Here is an 18,776-nt window from a genome sequence, read left to right as displayed (position 1 = left end):
AAAGCTAGGGAGGTGAGGGACAAGCAGTACACGATGGAGATAGCAACACGGGGTATAGGAAGAAGCACACAGACAAGCCAAATGGAGCCCGCGGGGGGGGGGGAGGAGAGGGGGGAGTGACAGCAAGATGAAAGCGCATGAGGATACAGGATAAGAGTATACAGGGGTGTTGGGACAGAATTTAGAGAGGGGAACAGGGCACAAGGGAGAAACATTTAGAAAACATATGTACTCTCATGGAGTGCTCAACCAAAAAGAAAAGCTAGTTCCCTAAAAGTGAAAATTGAAAAAGTACAAGTTAGCCAAGCAAAACAAATGATAAAGAGACTATGCTCCAAGGGAGAAACAAACACAAGATAGACAAGGAAAGTCATCGAATAAGAAGCAAGCAATTAAGAGTGACGATAAAGCCAACCAATGAGAAGTAATAGTCTTCAGTTTCCCAGCTGCCTAATTCACTCAGTCTTGTCTCACGATTGTCCTGCTTTGCCACATGATGACTCATCGTGACAAACACTAAGGGGCAGATTGACAAGCCCCTTGCGCCACTTTTGCGTCATTTTTAACATGGCAAAGGTGATGCAAAAGTGGTGCAAGGGGCTTGTAAATATGCCCCTTAGTGAGGATCACATCTAAGGGGCAGATTTATGAGCCCCTTGCGCCAATTTTGCGCCACTTTGCGCCACTTTTGCGTCACAAAAGTGGCGCAAGGGGCTCATAAATCTGCCCCTAAGTTCTTCTTCTTTTGTGGAAAAACACTTTGGTTGGTCTTATTTCAGTAATTCATGGCAAACGTCCCATGGAAGTTTTCACCAGTTGCACAGATTACATATTAACAGGAGTTGCCCTGAATTATGATATCTGGAAATTTTCTTTCTCTTGAACCAAAACCGTTATTGTTTAGGATAGCCTTTGAAAGATGGGCCAGATGGTCTCACACCTAAACGGCAGAATAACATATATGTTGTGTTTTTTGTTTTTAAACACCTTTACGCCATCCTGCGCACACTTCCAGGCTCTGTAAGGGACAAAAGTGGTGTAGAGGAAGACCAAAAGGGAGAAAGTGTTGAAGTAGCAGGAAGTAAGAGGTGACAAAAAGGAAAGAGGGCAAGAAAGCACAGAGGAAACAAAAGAGAATGTGATGCTACATCGGTTGCATGCATGGTACCTACACCATCCACCCGGGGACTGCTTCAAGGCACTATACGAACGGAGAAAAGGAAGAGGGGGTGGACAGGAGGTAACAAGGGAGGTGAGGAAAGAAGGGATGAGGGAAAAGAAAAGACGCATAAATGACAATGAGGAGGACATGTGATGCTACATCATGACGATTTTTAGCACGACACTTACACTGCCACATAGCAGCTTATGCGCAGTACAGTGAAAGGGAACACAGGGAAGGAAGGGAGGGAGTAAATGAGTGAAGGGAAAAATCTCAAAAAGGCATAAGTGAAAAGTAGAAGGATATCTGATCACTATTGTTACTTGGGTGATACTTATGCCACTCTGTGGCCTCTTCAAAGCACTGAAGGTGGATCCAAGGAGACGGACAAGCAGTAAAGATTGCCTTCTGTGCAATTTAGATGACAATAATCTATCGATAATGTATGGATGATCCAATCGACCTGAGTGGGTTTAGAATAATAAGCAAGTTGCGTTTCTTTGGAAGCACTTGGATGGGCCTCAGAAGATCGTTTTCCCCAGTAGCTTGAGGGTGCGTACTCATAAGGTGTTTTTAGAGTTTCCATTTTTTCAGTTTTGAAATCATATTTTTGGCCATGGTAAAAAGCCGGAAGACAAGGTAGCCTTATCGCGCCGACATCACCTGAGTTAAGATGGCTGTCATTCTTTGGATACCAGAAGCACAACAGACACCTGCCCTTTCATGTCTCAACTACATAAAACTTTATAAATAAATAAACTGTGGATTTCCTGCAACACTCAAGGTAAGCCTTGCCCACCACACCAACTCTGACCGTGAATACATCTCCCCTCCCCACTGAGTCATGGACCCTTGAGTGCTCACTTACCAGACTTAGTGACGTTGAGCTGAACAATCACTGTTTCATACACGTGGCAGTAGTGGTGGTGTAGGCTGCAGTGGTAGTACCCTTGATCACTCTGGGCAACATCTTAAAAAAAAGCAAAATAAGGCGTTGGGTGTGTACTGAATTTAGACCTTATGGGTGGAAAACAAGATTTCTTAGCCAATTATGTTAATTATTTGGGTCCAAACTCACAGCCATCAAAAGCCTATAAGTAGTTTGACAGCTTTAAGAATTGAACTTTAAAGAAACAGCCACACCTCTTTCCACATCATGGCCAAACTGCACCTATTTTCATAAGACTGCCATACCACACATCTGTACACAAGAATGTCACACCACACCTCTTTTCACATGACCACCACCACACCTCTGTACACAAGACTGCCACACCACACAGCTCTTTCCACAAGAATGTCACACCACACCTCTTTCAACATGACCACCACCACACCTCTGTACACAAGACTGCCACAGCAAACCCCTTTCCACAAGACTGCCACACCACACACCTCTTCCCACAAGAATGTCACACCACACCTATTTCCATAAGACTGTCACAACACACCGCTTTCCACAGACAGCCACAGCACACATCTTTACTCAAATATGCCACACCACTCATCTTTTCACAAGAATGCCACAACACACATCTTTCCACAAACCTGACATACCATTCCTCTTTCCACAAGAATGCCACGCCAGCATAGTCTTCAACAACTCGTTCCAGTGAACTCCGACAAACCCTCCTTCCACAAAACTGCCACAACGCACCTCTTTACAAGACTGTCGAACAGTACGCCTTTTTTCCATGAATGTCACACAGGACCTCTTTCCACCAGACTGCATCACCACACCTGCATAGATGGTTGCAAGACTCTGTTCCACAAAACTACCACAAAACCTCATTCCACACCACATCTTATTCCGTAAGCATGCTAGATACACCACCGTTCTTTCTACAGGGATTATACAGCATACCTATTTCCACAAGGCCCCATTTATTCTCATTATAATTCACCTTTTTCACAACATATCACCTTTCCACTCAGTCCCATAATTATTGCTTGACAGCATCCCTTCTAGCTCTACCCCTTCACATAGTAACCCATGGCTCTTTCTGCAAAAGTTCAGCAGTACCAGAGACAAGTCATTGCTAGACCACAACCTCCTTCGCTCCAACACATTTCTTCATGTGAAAACGTACCTTCTGCTTAGTTTACAACATCACTTCCTATTAATCCACTGACAATTCCTCACCAAAGATGACTCCCATGTGATTGTATGTCCTTCCTGAAATCTGAAATCGTATCATTAGACTGTATTTCCTCTTACTCGTCATTGTCTGTTTTCCCGAACCACCACCTTTTCAGTCAGCCTCCTCATTCTTAGCCATTCAGAAGGTTACATCCCTCTCTAAACCACATGTTCTTTGGCTTGAGCACACCTCCATATAGGGTCCACGCAGGTGAGTTAGCATGTGCTATACTTCTGCCTCTTGGGTCATTGGTGGGTTGTCAAGACATCGCTTGGTGACTGCAGCGCCGAGCACATGTTAACAATTCAAGGAAAAGAGGAAAGAAAGCAAACTTGTTTCTCTGCCTCTTTAGCACTACAGCTTCCGCCTTGACCAGTGGTTAATTTGTACAGGTGGTTTCCGATGCTCAGCACCGGCATTTAATTGTCAACACCGGCACTTGTGACTGTCTGCCACAAGGTGGCGGTGTCTGGCTGATTTAGAGGCGATCACAACAACAATTAATTATTAATTCAATATACATTTGAAATGACTATTGCCTGCTGTCCAAGCAATTCTTAAAGCTTTGTGGACCAGAAATAGTCTGAATTGTTACACTTGTAGGAGTGGCATGGTTAATAGTTGTTTTTGTTACTCTCCTTGGCAGCATCGCTGGGGCATTATGTGATGCAAGCTGCAGTGGCCTCCTGACGAGAGTTCTGGCACTTATTCTTTGACAAATTAAGCACTGCCCTTGACTCGAGTCATGGTGTGCAGTCAGCTGCAGGGAGCAGCATCCCCTTCTGTTGTACGTTTGTTATCAGAAACCTACAAAATCCTGTGTGTTGCCAGATCCAGGGTGCAGGCTATATTGTGGCTTGGCTGTAGAGCGGTAAAATTATGTTTTTTCAAAACTTGGGAACATGTTAATTTATCATACATTCCCATTACCTGTATGAATTGGATTTGTGACAGCTTGTGCCTCTCGGAAGCTGATAGTTTGACACTGAGTACATCACAATAAATTTGTTTAGGCACAATAGGTGGAGAACATGGACAGGAGACGTATAACAATGACGTATCTCTAGGACAACAATGTACAAAGGGCAAATCGTTTTTTTATTTTTTGCTCTGAAAAATGACCTTTAGAGAAAGTTATCAGGATTTAGTAGTTTGCAACACTGCAGACCGGAGGACATGATGGTCCTTGGTTTCTTGTAAGGTCTGTGTTAATGTCTGCTACCCTTCTCACTCAGACATGTGCTCTAGCTTCCAGCGCCTCTCTACCTGTGTCAAGATGCTGCTATTATGCGCTGCATGCTTCCAACCAGCATTGTGCGCTCAGCGTTTGCTGGAACCCAAAGCCCAGTGGGTTATCAAAGAGGCCAATGTTATTTACACCAGGAACCTTGGAACAGGCTTTGTAATGGTTAGAGCACACACTGAGAACAGGTAGGTTAAAAAGACAAGCCTTAGAGAGAGCAGAACCAAATACTCTGGGTAACAAGTTCCAAAGCTCTAGCTATTTGCAAGCAGTCTGGTACAAGAATGAGGAATCCCTGTGCATTTGCACATTAGGGAATGTACTAGTAGATCACAAATATACATGAATCCCCGGCACCCTCTTCCTTTGTGAGCAGGTCTGATGTTTGGTATCGGGAAGAAAGCATCATGTATGCATGTAAGGTGTATTGGAAAATGTAGGGCAGACAGCCAGTGTGGTTTGGAGAAGGTTATCGCATGAATCCATGTCGCTGGAACACCAGACCCAGTGCAGAGTTTCCATCTACAACTTACTGAAATGTAGAACTTTAAGTCTGTCCCATTCAGGTGAACCATGCAGACCACTTTCATAATCTATAGGCTGTAGAAGCCCAATGCATGGTGTTCCTGAAGCATACAGTCATCTATCAACCTTAGTTCCACAGCGACCTTCTTGGGCCCTGTTTCAGCATCTCAAGCGCCTAGATACTCATATTTGGGCATGCTAGTTTACTCTGACTCAGAGTTAAGGTTCATTCCTCCTATCACATGCTTAAGAAATCATAATCCACGTGGAGCCTCTAACCTCAGGATACAAAATAATAATAGGGCAAGTGCCAGTCTCAGGGAACATGGCGTTCAGAGAAGGGCTTTCCTGCTATGTAAAAAAACAAGAAATACTACAACATGATGGACGCTTGGTGGAGGCGCCCGCCTTTAGGGCAGCGGTGTTACTTCAGATATTCCCACTCAGCCTACCTCTTATTATTAGAGAGAAGTTTCCGTCTGAGAAAGCCGCTTCAGACATGAAGATCCTCTCTTGGTTGTAGGGACTGTAGATCCTCTGCTCTCCAGCTGAGTACATGTCCACCAGCCGCTCAGCCTTGTAGATCCCGCCCATGCTGTAGAGGTCCCAGTGCACCACCCGCTGGCGGTCCTTCAGGCTGTCCTGTGTCCACACCATCCGGTGGCTCTGGCACTGCAGCCGAGTCTTGGAGCCCACGGGCGCGGTGATGTCAGACACCTCTACCACTGGGTTCACCTCATCTGCAACAACTGTGGAGAATGGGAGAAAATGGAGATATTAACGGTTATGTGAATAAGTGAGGTTATGCATTCACTTTTCATGTCATCCCAAATAGTTTTAAGTAAACAGAAATGCTCCATTGAAGAACACTGCACTGGGACAGAGTTAGGACAGTTCAAAGGGGCTGGAACCCTGCACCAATACAAAGCTAGATGGAATACACACAGATCCACTCAATGCCACAGCATGTATTGGTATAAATGCAGTAAGTTAATTTTGTCTGACACTGTCTGGTTCAATCTTTTGATGATAAAAATGAAAGGAACAACCTGTCACAGTAACTAAAGCTGGGACTGAGGCTTTCAAATTTTAATCCCGATTTACAAGCAGGGATATTAAAAAAAGTGAAATTTCCTACCGAAGATTTGCTTTTACATTTAGAGTAGATTGAGCTTTTGAAGATTCAACAAAAAAAAAATCCCCCAAAATATCCTAGAAATGTATGGAAACACTTACTCATTCAGCGTTTTCACTAGGTGGAAAATCTACCGGAGTAAATCTTGCAGAAATGTGTATTCACACCTTTAATGTTTTTATTGTTTTTCTCTACAGGGAAAACGTTTGCCATTTGCAGCATCCCATTCTCCTGCTGGACGAAGGACTATAGGGATCCTGTCTTCTCTTTCCATACTGGAAAGAAACCTCCTCCTGGCATTAGCACGATTCCCTGCTTTAAGTGCATTTCGGAATTTATCTCCAAATTGACAAATTATGAGTTTTCACGGCATTTTCCATCTGGACCACCTGTAATGCCCCCTGCCCCAAAGCTAAATTTAAGATGAAATAAACATTCCCGTGGTGGCATATTTTTCACCAGAGCAAAAGCATTTTTACTTTTTTTTTTAAATCCTCTATTCCAGATTCCGTGAATCCGGATGTGTACTTTCAATGGGGAAATGTATTTTTCGTACACTTAAGTTAGATGCGTAAAAACATTTCAGATCGGATCCTCAAACTCTTAATTGCTGAAATTTCAAAGCAGAGAAGAGGAGGCAAGGCTGCAGGGCTTGGGAAAAATCCGAATGTTTTCTGGAGTCTGTTTCCAAATCAGTGAGCCCAGATCACCCATGTTTATGAAAGAGACCACAGGCCAGACGTCGCAAACCTTTTCTGTAATAAGAGCTACTTATGTTCAATAAAAAAACATCCTCAACTCCTAATGTTCTTACTGTTGTTTTTTTAAAAAAAAAATATTATTATTTTTATATACAGTATACAATCACAAGTACAGTTGCATGGTTAGCCACGAATGGCAGAAATCGTTCGGTACAATGACCCCTTACTGCTTATAGTTTGACAGTGAAAGAGATGTAAGGAGGAAAGGACAGAAAAATTAGAGGTGAAACAAAAGGGAGGATAGGACAGGCAAGTAGAGAGATACAGTCGCTTGGCATTACATTGGTGACATCTTTACAAACTGCATTACGTCTTTCAGACATTCAGGGTTCATGAGTCCGCCTACGATATCACCCGGGCTCTGTTGTGCTCTGCACTTTTGGTTCGAGGGTTGGTACACTAAATGTGGAGACCAAACCCACGGTCGACACCAGAAAAGGTTTTCTTACCCGTCACAGACTTAGGAGTAAAAATATTAAATTCTCGTTTGTGGCCCCCACAAAATTCAAGATAATAGATAAAGGCAAACAACACTTTTTCACCGACCCAAGAGACCTGGCTAACTTCCTAGACGCACCAGCAGCTCTGAACATGGACACCTCACAACCCGGATCTGCAAAGAATGTTCTGACTGTTGTAATGGTGATGGCATTAGGGTAAGATTATATTCGTGGCCACCATATATATGCAAGATTACGAGCAGTGATCCCTTCAGTTCATCAGGCAGGGTTGCCAGAAATAATGTAAAAAAAGCTTTGCCAATGTGGAATGGGAAATACATAACAGCTCACAGGTAGTTGGCGAGCTACCAGCAGCTCATGAGCTACTCGGAGAAGCCTTCCATAGGCAAATCCTGGAGTCCCTGGGAGGAAAAGTCCCAGGCGTGTAAGTATTTTTTAAAGAGCATACCTAAGTGCAAGACAAAGTGTATCAGTGACTGGAACCCCTGTTCCGAAGGAATTCTCTGCAACTCTAAGGATGCTCTCATGTTAGATTAGAAGGGCAGTAGATTGTCTCCTTCCAAGCTCCGGGAAACATGGCGGAGACTTACTGCTAGCCTGTGAACTGACCTTGTGATTCTCACATTGTGTGTCCTGTGCTGGTGGACTGTAGTTATGGCTAGGTCTGAGTTTGAGGCACTGTCCTTAGTCTGTAATGCCTTCACAATCTTACAGGATATCGTGGCAACCATATATTGCCAATATATTTATTTATTTATGAGTTTTATATAGTGCTGGCTAGACCCTAAGGTATCATATATAATAACTGCACGAGTACCACATGAACAACACATACAGGTCAACATGCCCTCAAACATGCATGTTCTATGATACACACTTATACTAACACTGACTCTAAAATCTTTTATGTTCTTTGAATCTTTTGTATAAGATAGTCAGGTCTGAAACACAAGCCCTTCAGGAGGATGGCGGGTTTCCATCACTACCCGCGTTCGCTTTTAGGACCCGTTTCCACTTAGCGGAAAATACGAGAAGCTCATACATTTTCCATCCAAGTAAGTAAGCTCTTCAAAAAGGATGGATGCTTCACTAGTGCCCAGTGATGTGGGCACTGAGTCAGAAACTATTTAGTATATTGTTGGTGATTTATATAGCATATTGTTAGCGTGTGATGTCAGCAAGCACATACAGGGGCATACATAAACAAAAATAAGGGTGTTGATTTGCCGATTGAGTGCAATGTAGATGTGGATCAAGGATGTGCTGTGGTGGTGGCGCAGTGGTCCAGAAGCAGCATAAGGTGGCAGGAATGGTTGAGAAGAGGCGTTGAAAGGAACAGTAATGATCTGTAAGAAGTGCACGATGAAGGCTAGTATCTCTTAAGTGCAAAAAGGCCAAGCACGTGTGAGTGTGTGAGTAGGTTTGTATGTAAGGGCAAGAGATGGGCTCTCAATTGTTGTACAGTGTGAAAGACACAGCGTTATGGTGGGAAAGGAGTGATATGTGCCAGTACTGGAGTATAAATAAAAGTATCACGTATTGTCCATTACAGTGGATGTATATGTAAAGCACAATGTAATAGTAATTTAACAGACAACGGCTCATTTTGATTCGACTTTGGACTTCTGTGCTAGTTTTTAGAAAGGAAGGTTAATCTGGAAGAGTGTGCCAAGCCATGGTAAGTGACACAGCTCAGGGCACTGTTGGCAGAGCTCTATGGCTATGTGGGTTGCAGACTGGCAGAGGGTTCAGCTTTTTTGTGCTTCTTGGCGTATGGAGGTGCATCAGAAATTGGATCAGATGCAAGGGTGCAGCTGGCAGTGCTTCTGAGACCAGTGAGATGTCCGTCCATAGCGGAATCTTTAACCAGTGACTGAGGATTGATGTTGTGTCATGTTGTAGTCTTTCTTTGAGAGGTGACAATTTTAAAATTAGGTATAGGGGAACAGCCAGGTCTTGATTGCCAACAGCAAGGTAGACTAACTCTGAATATTGCTAAGAGGCAGAAGAGAGTGCCGAGTTTGGCTGGTTATGTGGAAAAAGTGAAGCCGCCAAGTCATGATTTGATGAGATTTCAATTCGGAGTAATGGCTACGCCTGGTTAGCCGAGCCAATAATCTTTTTTGTTGGAATGTAGGTTCAAAACCGTGTAGGGCCCAAAGGACAATACAGAATGCCTTAAAGCAAACTCTCCTGTTGAAAGAAAGCGAGAGGAGTGCATGCAGGGGTGTGGTACAATGATTCCAGGACCACAGATGGAGTATGAGTCTTGCCCTAAAGTTCTGTCCCATTTGAGACTTCATAGCAGGTACTCTGGAGTACACAAAGAGTTTTTGATGGGTGTGATAGGGGCATGAGAGCACAAGGGCAACAGTGACTTGAACCAAGTGAGAAAAACCAAGAAAGGGATAAATACAACTGAGCAGTCTTACATGAAGTGAGCAAGTCTTGATAATTTAGCTGACTTGACATCATGTCAAAGAGTAAAAGCATCATCAAAGATGACTCCAAAGGGGACATTTATCAAAATATCATGCAGTGCAGCTAGCCACCTTGCTACATTGCATGATAGGGAAAGGGTGGAAATGTGCCGTGTTTAACATTATACAGGGATTCCTTTCTTTTTCTTGTGCTAGAGAACTCGTGGCTGCCAAAAGCCAACACAGGCATCCTTGCACTTTGGTGCAAGGGTGCCTGTGTTATATGCAGGAATATTTTTGTACAGGAAGGGGCTCCTTCCTGCAAAAAACCAATCCTCTGATGCATTTTGCTGTTTCTATGTGTGCTGCATTTTGCAGCAAACATAGAAAGAAGAAAAAAGGAAAAACTAGGAAAAATAAAGATATTTCTTCTTGTTACGCCTCATCAGGAGAGGTGTAGCATTTTGACGCATTCCCAGCTCTACCAGTGTTGGTAAATCTTGGAATGCACCAAAATCCATGGGTGGATGCATGGGAACTGCCACACTCCACCTATGGCAAGCCTTCCTGGGGCAGAGTAACACAATGCGGTGATCTGTGCTGTGTTGTGTTACTCTAGATTTATTAAGCCAAGCAGGAGCATGTTAGGAGGCCTTGCGTGGCTTGATAAATCTAACTTAGTAGTTCCATCGCCCTTGCGCCCCATTGTGTGGTGCAAGGTCAACACAAGTCTTTGATAAATATGCCCTCAAGTCTTTTTAATGAGACACAGGGAGTTGGCTGGGTTTCAAGTGCAGGTGGACACCAAGAGGAAGGCAGCAATTCTGAGGAAGATTTATTAGTCAACATTTCCATCTTGTGGACATCCAGCTTGAGTTGGCTTCGGGCCAGCTAATCATTGATCATAACGAGATATGATCTCGGGGAAGAAGAGCCATGTTGTACAAGTTTCAGCATAACCTGGGTGTCATCTGTATAGCTGTAACAATTCAAATAATTTAGTAAGGAAGTGACCAGAGCTAGAGATTGAATGAGAAAAAAGCACGCATACAGACGTGTGGTGCACTCAGAGTCAAAGGGCACCGCAAAAGACATGAAGGTGAAGTGAAGATGATCTGGGGTCAGGTTCAAAAGATCTGATTTTCTTGAATGCCAATGTTGCAAAAGCCAAAGAAGAGGGTGGGGTGTTGAAAGTGTCAGCACTGATGACAGATTGAGTAGAATGAGGGCAGCAGTCAAATTTCTGTTGAATTGTATATTTGTATATCAATCAGTCAATCAATTTAATCTTCATTTAGGTTCAAAAGTATCCATAAACGCCTATTAAAACACTATATAAATCACATGTAATTACAATAAAACATATAAATAATTAAAGCATTCAATTTATAAAAAATACATATTTGAGAACAGGCCATGACAGCCATAGCATGATAGTCATACATGGGACAGAGCTGATTAGGTATAAATACAGATCTGAACGGTGTTCATCGAGAGGCGAGCTCGGACAGCAGTTTTTAAGAAGGCACCTATATGGAAAATAGAGTCATCATCATCATTACGTTGGAGCAGTGTATTGTATGCTACCCTAAAGTCAGTGATATGCTTCTTGATAAAGAGGAGCAACATATGCTTTGTATAGGAAGGATAAAAAACACAGAAAAATAAAAATTGCAGCATAGATTGACCAGAACTCCCATTGCACAGGCAAGGTGAGGAATCAAGAATTATCTGGAAGCCTAGAGAGAAGCATAACAGATATTTAACTATGCCAGCCCTATAGCGAAACGGTAGGCTGCACTCCCAGTGGCCCAATGGTTAAGTCAAGTAACCTTGCAATCAATCTATCCGGTCCAATATTCCTAAAAGCCTCCACACTCAGCTTCTTAATCTCAAGAGTCAATCTTTCGTCCGGAGAAAGTTTAAGTAATGCAAGCTAAAACAGTGTTTTACTGGTTATTTGGGTGCTCCCCGGGTTCTCAAACAAATGCTGGTTGCCAACCTTATGCAAGCGCGATTCCACCGCTGCCAACCAAGAAATCCTCTTGCTTTTATCGTAGATAAGGTAATTTGTAATAATATCTCTTGTAAGCTTTGCTTCCTTGTTTGTCCAAACTGCTAACCATAATAAGGAAGGGCGGACACTGATGTAATCTTCAATACAAGGTATATTCAATTCACTGTGACAAATAAAGTTAGAGGTTGAACTAGGAGCCCCCAGGACTCTTTGGCAAAATCTGTTTTCTTCACCTGAAGAATGCCCTAGGCCTCAGCCCCATATCTAGCCATCAGGAGACATTGCATTTTGAAAATCTGCAGAAGTGGCAAGAGAGCACCACCCCTTCTGGGGTGTGGTAAACTAAACAACCTGTCATTGTCAGGAGATGATTTCTTGAGTAGTTTGATAGAAGACGTTTCAAGTCACTGGGGGCGGCATCATGCTGAAATAAGGAATTTAAACTAGTAAACACCCCCAGGGAAGTAGGCGCGGCGGAGGAGAGACGTTCCTTTAGGACCACAGCAGCGCAGGGGTTAGCTATGATAGCTGAGAGAAGCAGTGAAATGAAGCTCAAGGAGCTGAACGTGGCAGAGAGGAAAAGTGATGCTTTGTCTTGTCAAAGTAAGCAATTAGAAGGCCAATGATGCCGCTGATCTATGAGAAGGCGTAGAAATGCTCTTAGCGAGTGATGGGGAAAATGAATTTGCAGCTATGCTCATTATATGAATTCACGTGGGGGGGGGAGTTGATTCGATGAGGGGTAGTTTTATGTACAAATAGCATCCTTATGTTGCAAGTGTAATTATTGCCATCAATATATAAAGTAATGGGGTGCCTATGTATGTGGATAGCAAGGAACATAGAGAGAGAGTGAGTGTGAGTGAGTGTGAGTGAGTGAGTGAGTGACTGAGTGAGTGAGTGAGTGAGTGAGTGAGTGTGTGTGTGTGTGTGTGTGTGTGTGTGTGTGTGTGTATGTGTGTGAAAAGGCCTTTTTGTGGAAACCACACAGTGCTCTGTGAAAGTCTCATGAGGAAGAGCCAAGTCCACGACAGTACAATTATAGAGTCTCTCGTCCCTCCTCTACCACCTTACATGAGACCTGGCTGTATGCCAGCTCAACAAAGGCCCTTCTTACAATTCTGCCCCTCCTCGCAGTTGAGTCAGACTTGGGCACGCTAATGATCCTTGTAGCGGCACAACATGAACCCCACCCACGTGTACTGTTCTTTCCAAATACACACAGCAGCTTCGATTCATCTATACATTCAGAGGCGAGAGCACCACAAAGGGTACCAGTGGCAAAGCAATGGCCATCGCGCCCTATAGTCTGCCCAAACCGCCCACTCCTGAACTCAGAATGGACCTCCATTCATGTAACTGACCAGAGTAGTTTCACTCATTCTGCCAAGAGTGATATATAAACCAATTGAAAAAAGTGCTAAACTTAGTAATTTCCTGTTGATAAAGAAATGCAGGAAATTGATAGCTGCCAGCATTATAAACAGCCGCCTGCTGCTCGCACCATCTAATATCATCTCTCGTAAAGTCCTTTGTGTGTTTGCACAGACTGCAAATCCTGGGTGTGTCCACTTTGGAATGTTAAATCAAGCAACCTCAGCAGCTCACAGGTCTCTCCAACATCTTCAAGGCAGGGACATCTGTAGTGCTTAATTTGTAAAAAATAAATGCCAGGGCCATTGTCACGAGGCCACTGCCGCTTGCACCACACATTGCCCATGCCAGTGTTGCCAATGAAAAAACTAACACAGATACTAACCATCACACTCCTGTAAGTGTGACAGCACAGATCATTCCAGGCCCCTAAATCTATATGAATGGCTTGGGCAGCAGCTATTAGTCATTTTACTGTATATTTAACTAATAATCAACTGTTGTTATGCTAATTCCTAAATTAGATAAATAGCGCCACCAGGTAGCAAACTGTAATAAGTGCCAGTGTTAACAATCACATACCGGTGCCGAGCACCGGAAACCACCGGCTCAAATTAAGCACTGGACATGTGGGACTTCTGCAGCCCTACAGTGCAAATGGCGACCGCTAGGAAAGTGACCCTTGAATCCGTAAGGAGGAGATGCAGAGACAGTGCTCACGGATAACACTACTGGCCCCAACAAAGGTCTTAGTGTTGAACCAGCCCCAGCTAGTGGATGGGGTCTCCTGAAGGCAGCCAATCATATACCATCAGCCCCTCAGAATATACCTTTCACAAAGGGAATGCTTGCCGTCTACATCAGGATTTCTGTCATAGAGCACACCACGTGTACCACTTCAAGAGACCCCTACCTGACAATGCACACAATAAATTCGGGTTGAATGGGATTTAGTCCTTCCAAGTGGAAAAGTATCACATGCTAGTAAACTGCTACTAAAGGAACGCAAATGGTGGCAGTGCCTTCAGGGGCCAGTTGGCCAATGAAAAGCCAAACCCCTTTTTTGTTCCTGTGTGATGGGATGGACCTGGGCAGTTTAAGGCATATTGAGTATGTCTGTTCTAGAGTTAAGTCTCAGTAAAATCATCATGGCAATATTTTTTTGATCGAACACATCATCTGACTGGGTGAACAGACAATAAGCTGATTGGGTCCTGGACGAATGTATGATGTTACAATGCAAACATTTACAACTCATGCCTTTACAACGCAGTTTTTACATCGCAACATCCATTACAACGCATGATTTAACATCGCATACCATCACAACGCATTTTTAGAAACTACATTTACAACACATTCCAATACATCCCATTATACCATTACAACGCATACCATTACAACACATACCATTACATTGCATTTAAGGTGTTGGATAGTGTAGGGGTCAAAATTACTATTCCCACTCCAGTGAGTGCAACAGTAGGGTAAGTGTTGTATAGTGTAAGGGTAAAAACTATGTGTTGTTTTAGTATGCGTTGTAATGGTATGCGTTGTAATGACATGTGTTGTAGTGACTTGCGATGTAATGCCTGCGTTGTAATGGCATGCGATGTAAAGGATGTTGCGTTGTAATGACTGCGTTGCAATTAAGGTAATGCGATGTAATGACTGCGTTGTAAAGTTGTTTCCCCTCCTGGACTGTGTTGCAGGACATGTGAAGGGTGCTAGCCCCAGCAACACAAAAGGCTTTACAATAAGTCACTCTCTTGCTCTCTCCCAGACAGCCAGTAGCTGCTGACACTCTCGTGCTGAGGAGCACAACCCAGAGACCAAAGAGAACAGCCCCAGCCGGCTTGGCCTTGTCTCCCATTTGCGCTGCAGGTTGGTCTTGGGCAGAGGGGATGCTTGATTGAGTTCAGTATTCAGGTTCCTTAGGGCTCACTCCAGACCTCAATGTCTGTCATCACACGTGCTTGTGAAAACTGGAAGCCCCTCGGCCCAGCTTGTAAACATTGAGAGCATCCGTCACCGGACAGTGGAGCTGAACAGTGTTTGTTACTGGCCCCAGCCAAGGCCGGTGATGCTCAGAATACCAGCTACTGGGCATGTGCTCATTGGGAATGGCTGTTACCTGGCCTGTAGAAACTTTGAAGGCCTCTTTCTGGGCATGGTGAAACTTTAAATATCCGTCCCTGTGTACATGGAAGCAGACAGTATATTGTTCTGGCACTGTCAAGAGTGCAATGCATGGTTTACTGGGGAAATGGAAATGTGCAATATCTACTTCCCTGGGGTATTATGGAGAAGCTGCAGTCATGCATGCAACGTTTTTTAAAATCCTTTCCCTTTTTTCACTAATGTTCCTGCCCTTGTGTACTATGTAATAAAATATTTGCGAAGAAAATCCTTTGTAGAACCTCAATTTCTATTTGGAACAATTTTCTTTTCAATCTATCAGTTTAGCTTGCCAAATGGGTTATAATATTTGTCATTTGCAGGAGAAATGACACTTCCTCTCATCAGGTAAAGTAATTGTTGCATCCTGCCAGATGTTGCCTAATGTTTTTTTTCTAAACACCAGTTGGGGGATGCTAGCGTGTGTACCCTAGGATCAGGAAAGTTTCCTCGTGAAGTTGCAGGTTCTCTTTAGCAAGCCCTGTCCTATGAAGTGGACCTTTTCTGCTCACCAGCCTCTGTCACAAATATATTAACTTTAAACAGCCGATAGATTTGGATTCTGTAGAGTGAAACGGATTTCTGAAGCTTCACTAACACACCCAGAAGAATTACCGCACGGGTGGCATTGAAAGTGCCCTGCATTCAGGGAGGGCCGAGACACTGCCACCAGTGTAATCTCAAGGATGTTGGGGGCCCTGGGCAAAAAATATTTTGGCGGCCCCTGTACAGAACAACTTTGAATTTTATTATCCATTTCCTGCTAATTCAAGCCCACATGGTGCCAAAGAATACCAAATTATGATCATCTTTAACAGGGTCACACATAAATAGGTGAAATATGTTTTGCCCGTGACACTAAAAATCCTTAAGTTGACGCTGCCTAGACAGACAGAGTCAGAGATAGCAGAACGCGAGAGAGGTTTAGATAGAAAAAAACAGAATAGACATAGGTCAAATAGAGAGAAGGTTCATGCCTGTCAACTAAGAGCAGGCAGTTCCAGGGTAGCTTGGGTGTTAGCCGGGTCATCACAAGGGGGAGGTAGCCAAGGATTTTTTAGCCTCCCTAATTCTGTCTCAACATGTCTTTGCGTAATAAAAAGGCAGGCCTGACATATTACTTGGTGTTGCAACTAACATGAAAACTCCACTAGGGGGAGCCAAACACTATGTTTACCCTTTGCCAAAGCTACGTTTTCTTAATTATACAGATGCTCCTTGTAAACAAAAGAAGGGCCATGCAGAGGTTTTTGCCGGCACCACAAAAGTGTATGACATGCCCGGTGGTGAGTTCAATAATTCCAGTGTTCAGCAAAGCAGACCTTAGCCTGTCTGTCTGGATGGCAGAAGAAGTGCCTGGCTGGCAGACACTAACCTGACCCACTGTTCTGCATGCCCAGGCCCGTGAAATAAGCACACTAGGCTGCAGTACACACCCTCTGTTGACCTGGCAGACAGCAGAGACTTCTGCCTGCTCTGAAGTTCATTTTTGTGGCATGTGCCCATGCGAGAAGGAGACAGAATGCATTTGAAGCTCTCCCCGAAACCTACTGCTCCCAGCCTTCCCCTGAAGCCCTCGTCCTAAGCCCCTGTCCATTTCACCCAATAACAAGGGCTTAATTTCTCACTCCCACAAAAAAGAATCCGTGTGTCATACTATTCACTGTAGCAGGTACCACTTTAGAATGTGTAAAGAGGTTGTCATACATATTGCCCCAAACCAACCTGTAATGCCAAATATATAGTGTGCCCTATTGGCTCAGTTTAGTAACACACTCATCCCATTAAATATAAATGCGATGTTTTGTTTGCATTGAAAGCAGTCTAGCAGTCAGTGCCTGGAGGATTCTTCATTTGCAAAGGACATAAAGGTTTTCAAATAAAAATAATAACAGATATTAAACTCCGGGTTTATACATCAAAGCAAAGTATCCTATTGATAACATTCTGAATGTTGAATCTGGCTGGTGGCTGATTGTGGAAGAGCTTGTAAGTTGCGACTATGGTCTCCTGAGGAGACACTCACATTTTACAGACTTCTGTAAATGAAAGTTCCCACTGTCAGCTTCTGCATGAGAAGAATTTGACATTTTACACACTTAGGGCCGGATTATGAGTTTGGCAGACGGGTTACTCCATCACAAACGTGATGGATATCCCATCTGCCGTATTATGAGTTCCATTGAATCCAATGGAACATAATGGAACTCATTAAATCCAATAGGCCGCACCCTGCTCGTCACACCAGCAAGTTGCCCCAAGGAACTGTGGTCAATGTAGTGGCGACGGCGAGTACGCCTGTGCCACAGTGTTTACAAAAAAGTATGTGTCGCATTAGCCATCCCTGGACACGTGTTTCGAGGTAGTTGCCTCTCGTCAGCAGGGAGCAGGTAAGTGTATAGGGGTGCCGCGTGGAATGGAACTCATAATACGGCAGGCGGAAGATCTGTCACATTTGTCGTAATCAGGCCCTTGATGTGTGAAGGTGTCGGCAGGTGGTGGGCACTTGACACTGGTGTTTGGAGTCCGGGACTTATTCTTCAACGTTAGACTTTAACCCAGAGCAAGAGAGAAAATGGCAGAAAACAGAAAAATAGGAAATGTGTAACCAAAGAAGCAAGCAAGGATACAAAGGATGCAAAAAGAATCTGCAAGAGTGAGCTAAAGAGACATGAAGGGCCCAATTACAAGCTTCGGCGGTGCGAGGGCGGATGGTACTCCACCGTCGCGCCCTCACTCCGCCGAGAGTCGCTGCAGCCCGCCCGCCAGATTACATTGTAGTCTGACTGGCGGCGTGGCATTCACAGGGAGATGCCTCTTTAAAAGACCACGGTGCCTTTGATAAAGGCACCGCAATGGGAATGCACTTAAAAGTCCATGCTGTGCAGGAACTCTTGTGCATGCACACATGGGGGGGCACATGTTATGCTTCCCTAGTGCATGCACAAGTGGAGGAGGCATAAGAGGCCTTGACATGGAGAAGGAACCAATATGTAACCGCCAGCGGAGAGAAAACTATTAATATGCTTGGCGGGACAGCCGCGGTCCCACCAAGCATATTGCGGTCTCTGACCCCTGCGCCATCGCCAGGGAACAGCGGTTCCCTGGCGGCGACAGCAGTCCCAGGGCAGTCCAACTGCCCAACTCGGTATGGTGCGGTCGGACCGCTGGTGCGGCGATGGCTGGACTGCCACTGCTACACAACTACGAGTCTGGTGGTTCTCGGACCACCAGACTCTTAATCAGGTCCGAAGTGTAGAATAGTGGAAGAAAGAGGCAAGTGGTGGAATCCAGACTATGCATTCCTGGCATGTGGCAAGCCCTGGCTTTGTGCACCACCAGCGATGAGCTCTTAAGAC

At 44.2% G+C, this 18,776-nt stretch overlaps 1 protein-coding gene across 1 annotated transcript in view; it reads right to left on the bottom strand.

The window, feature by feature from the left end:
• Positions 1-18,776, bottom strand: part of MXRA8 (matrix remodeling associated 8) — a 127,291-nt gene that overhangs the window by 68,188 nt on the left and 40,327 nt on the right. The window contains exons 2-3 of the mRNA XM_085609589.1: positions 5,524-5,820; positions 2,031-2,132 (exon numbers count right to left, since the gene is read on the bottom strand). Coding sequence (XP_085465715.1) covers positions 2,031-2,132; positions 5,524-5,820 — 399 coding nt within the window. The remainder of the gene's footprint in view (positions 1-2,030; positions 2,133-5,523; positions 5,821-18,776) is intronic.

This window comes from Triturus cristatus, chromosome 1_2 (assembly GCF_964204655.1).
Source record: "Triturus cristatus chromosome 1_2, aTriCri1.1, whole genome shotgun sequence".
Taxonomy (NCBI): Eukaryota; Metazoa; Chordata; class Amphibia; order Caudata; family Salamandridae; genus Triturus; species Triturus cristatus.
The sequence above is the reverse complement of the archived record's forward strand: the minus strand, read 5'-3'. Positions and strand labels throughout refer to the sequence as shown.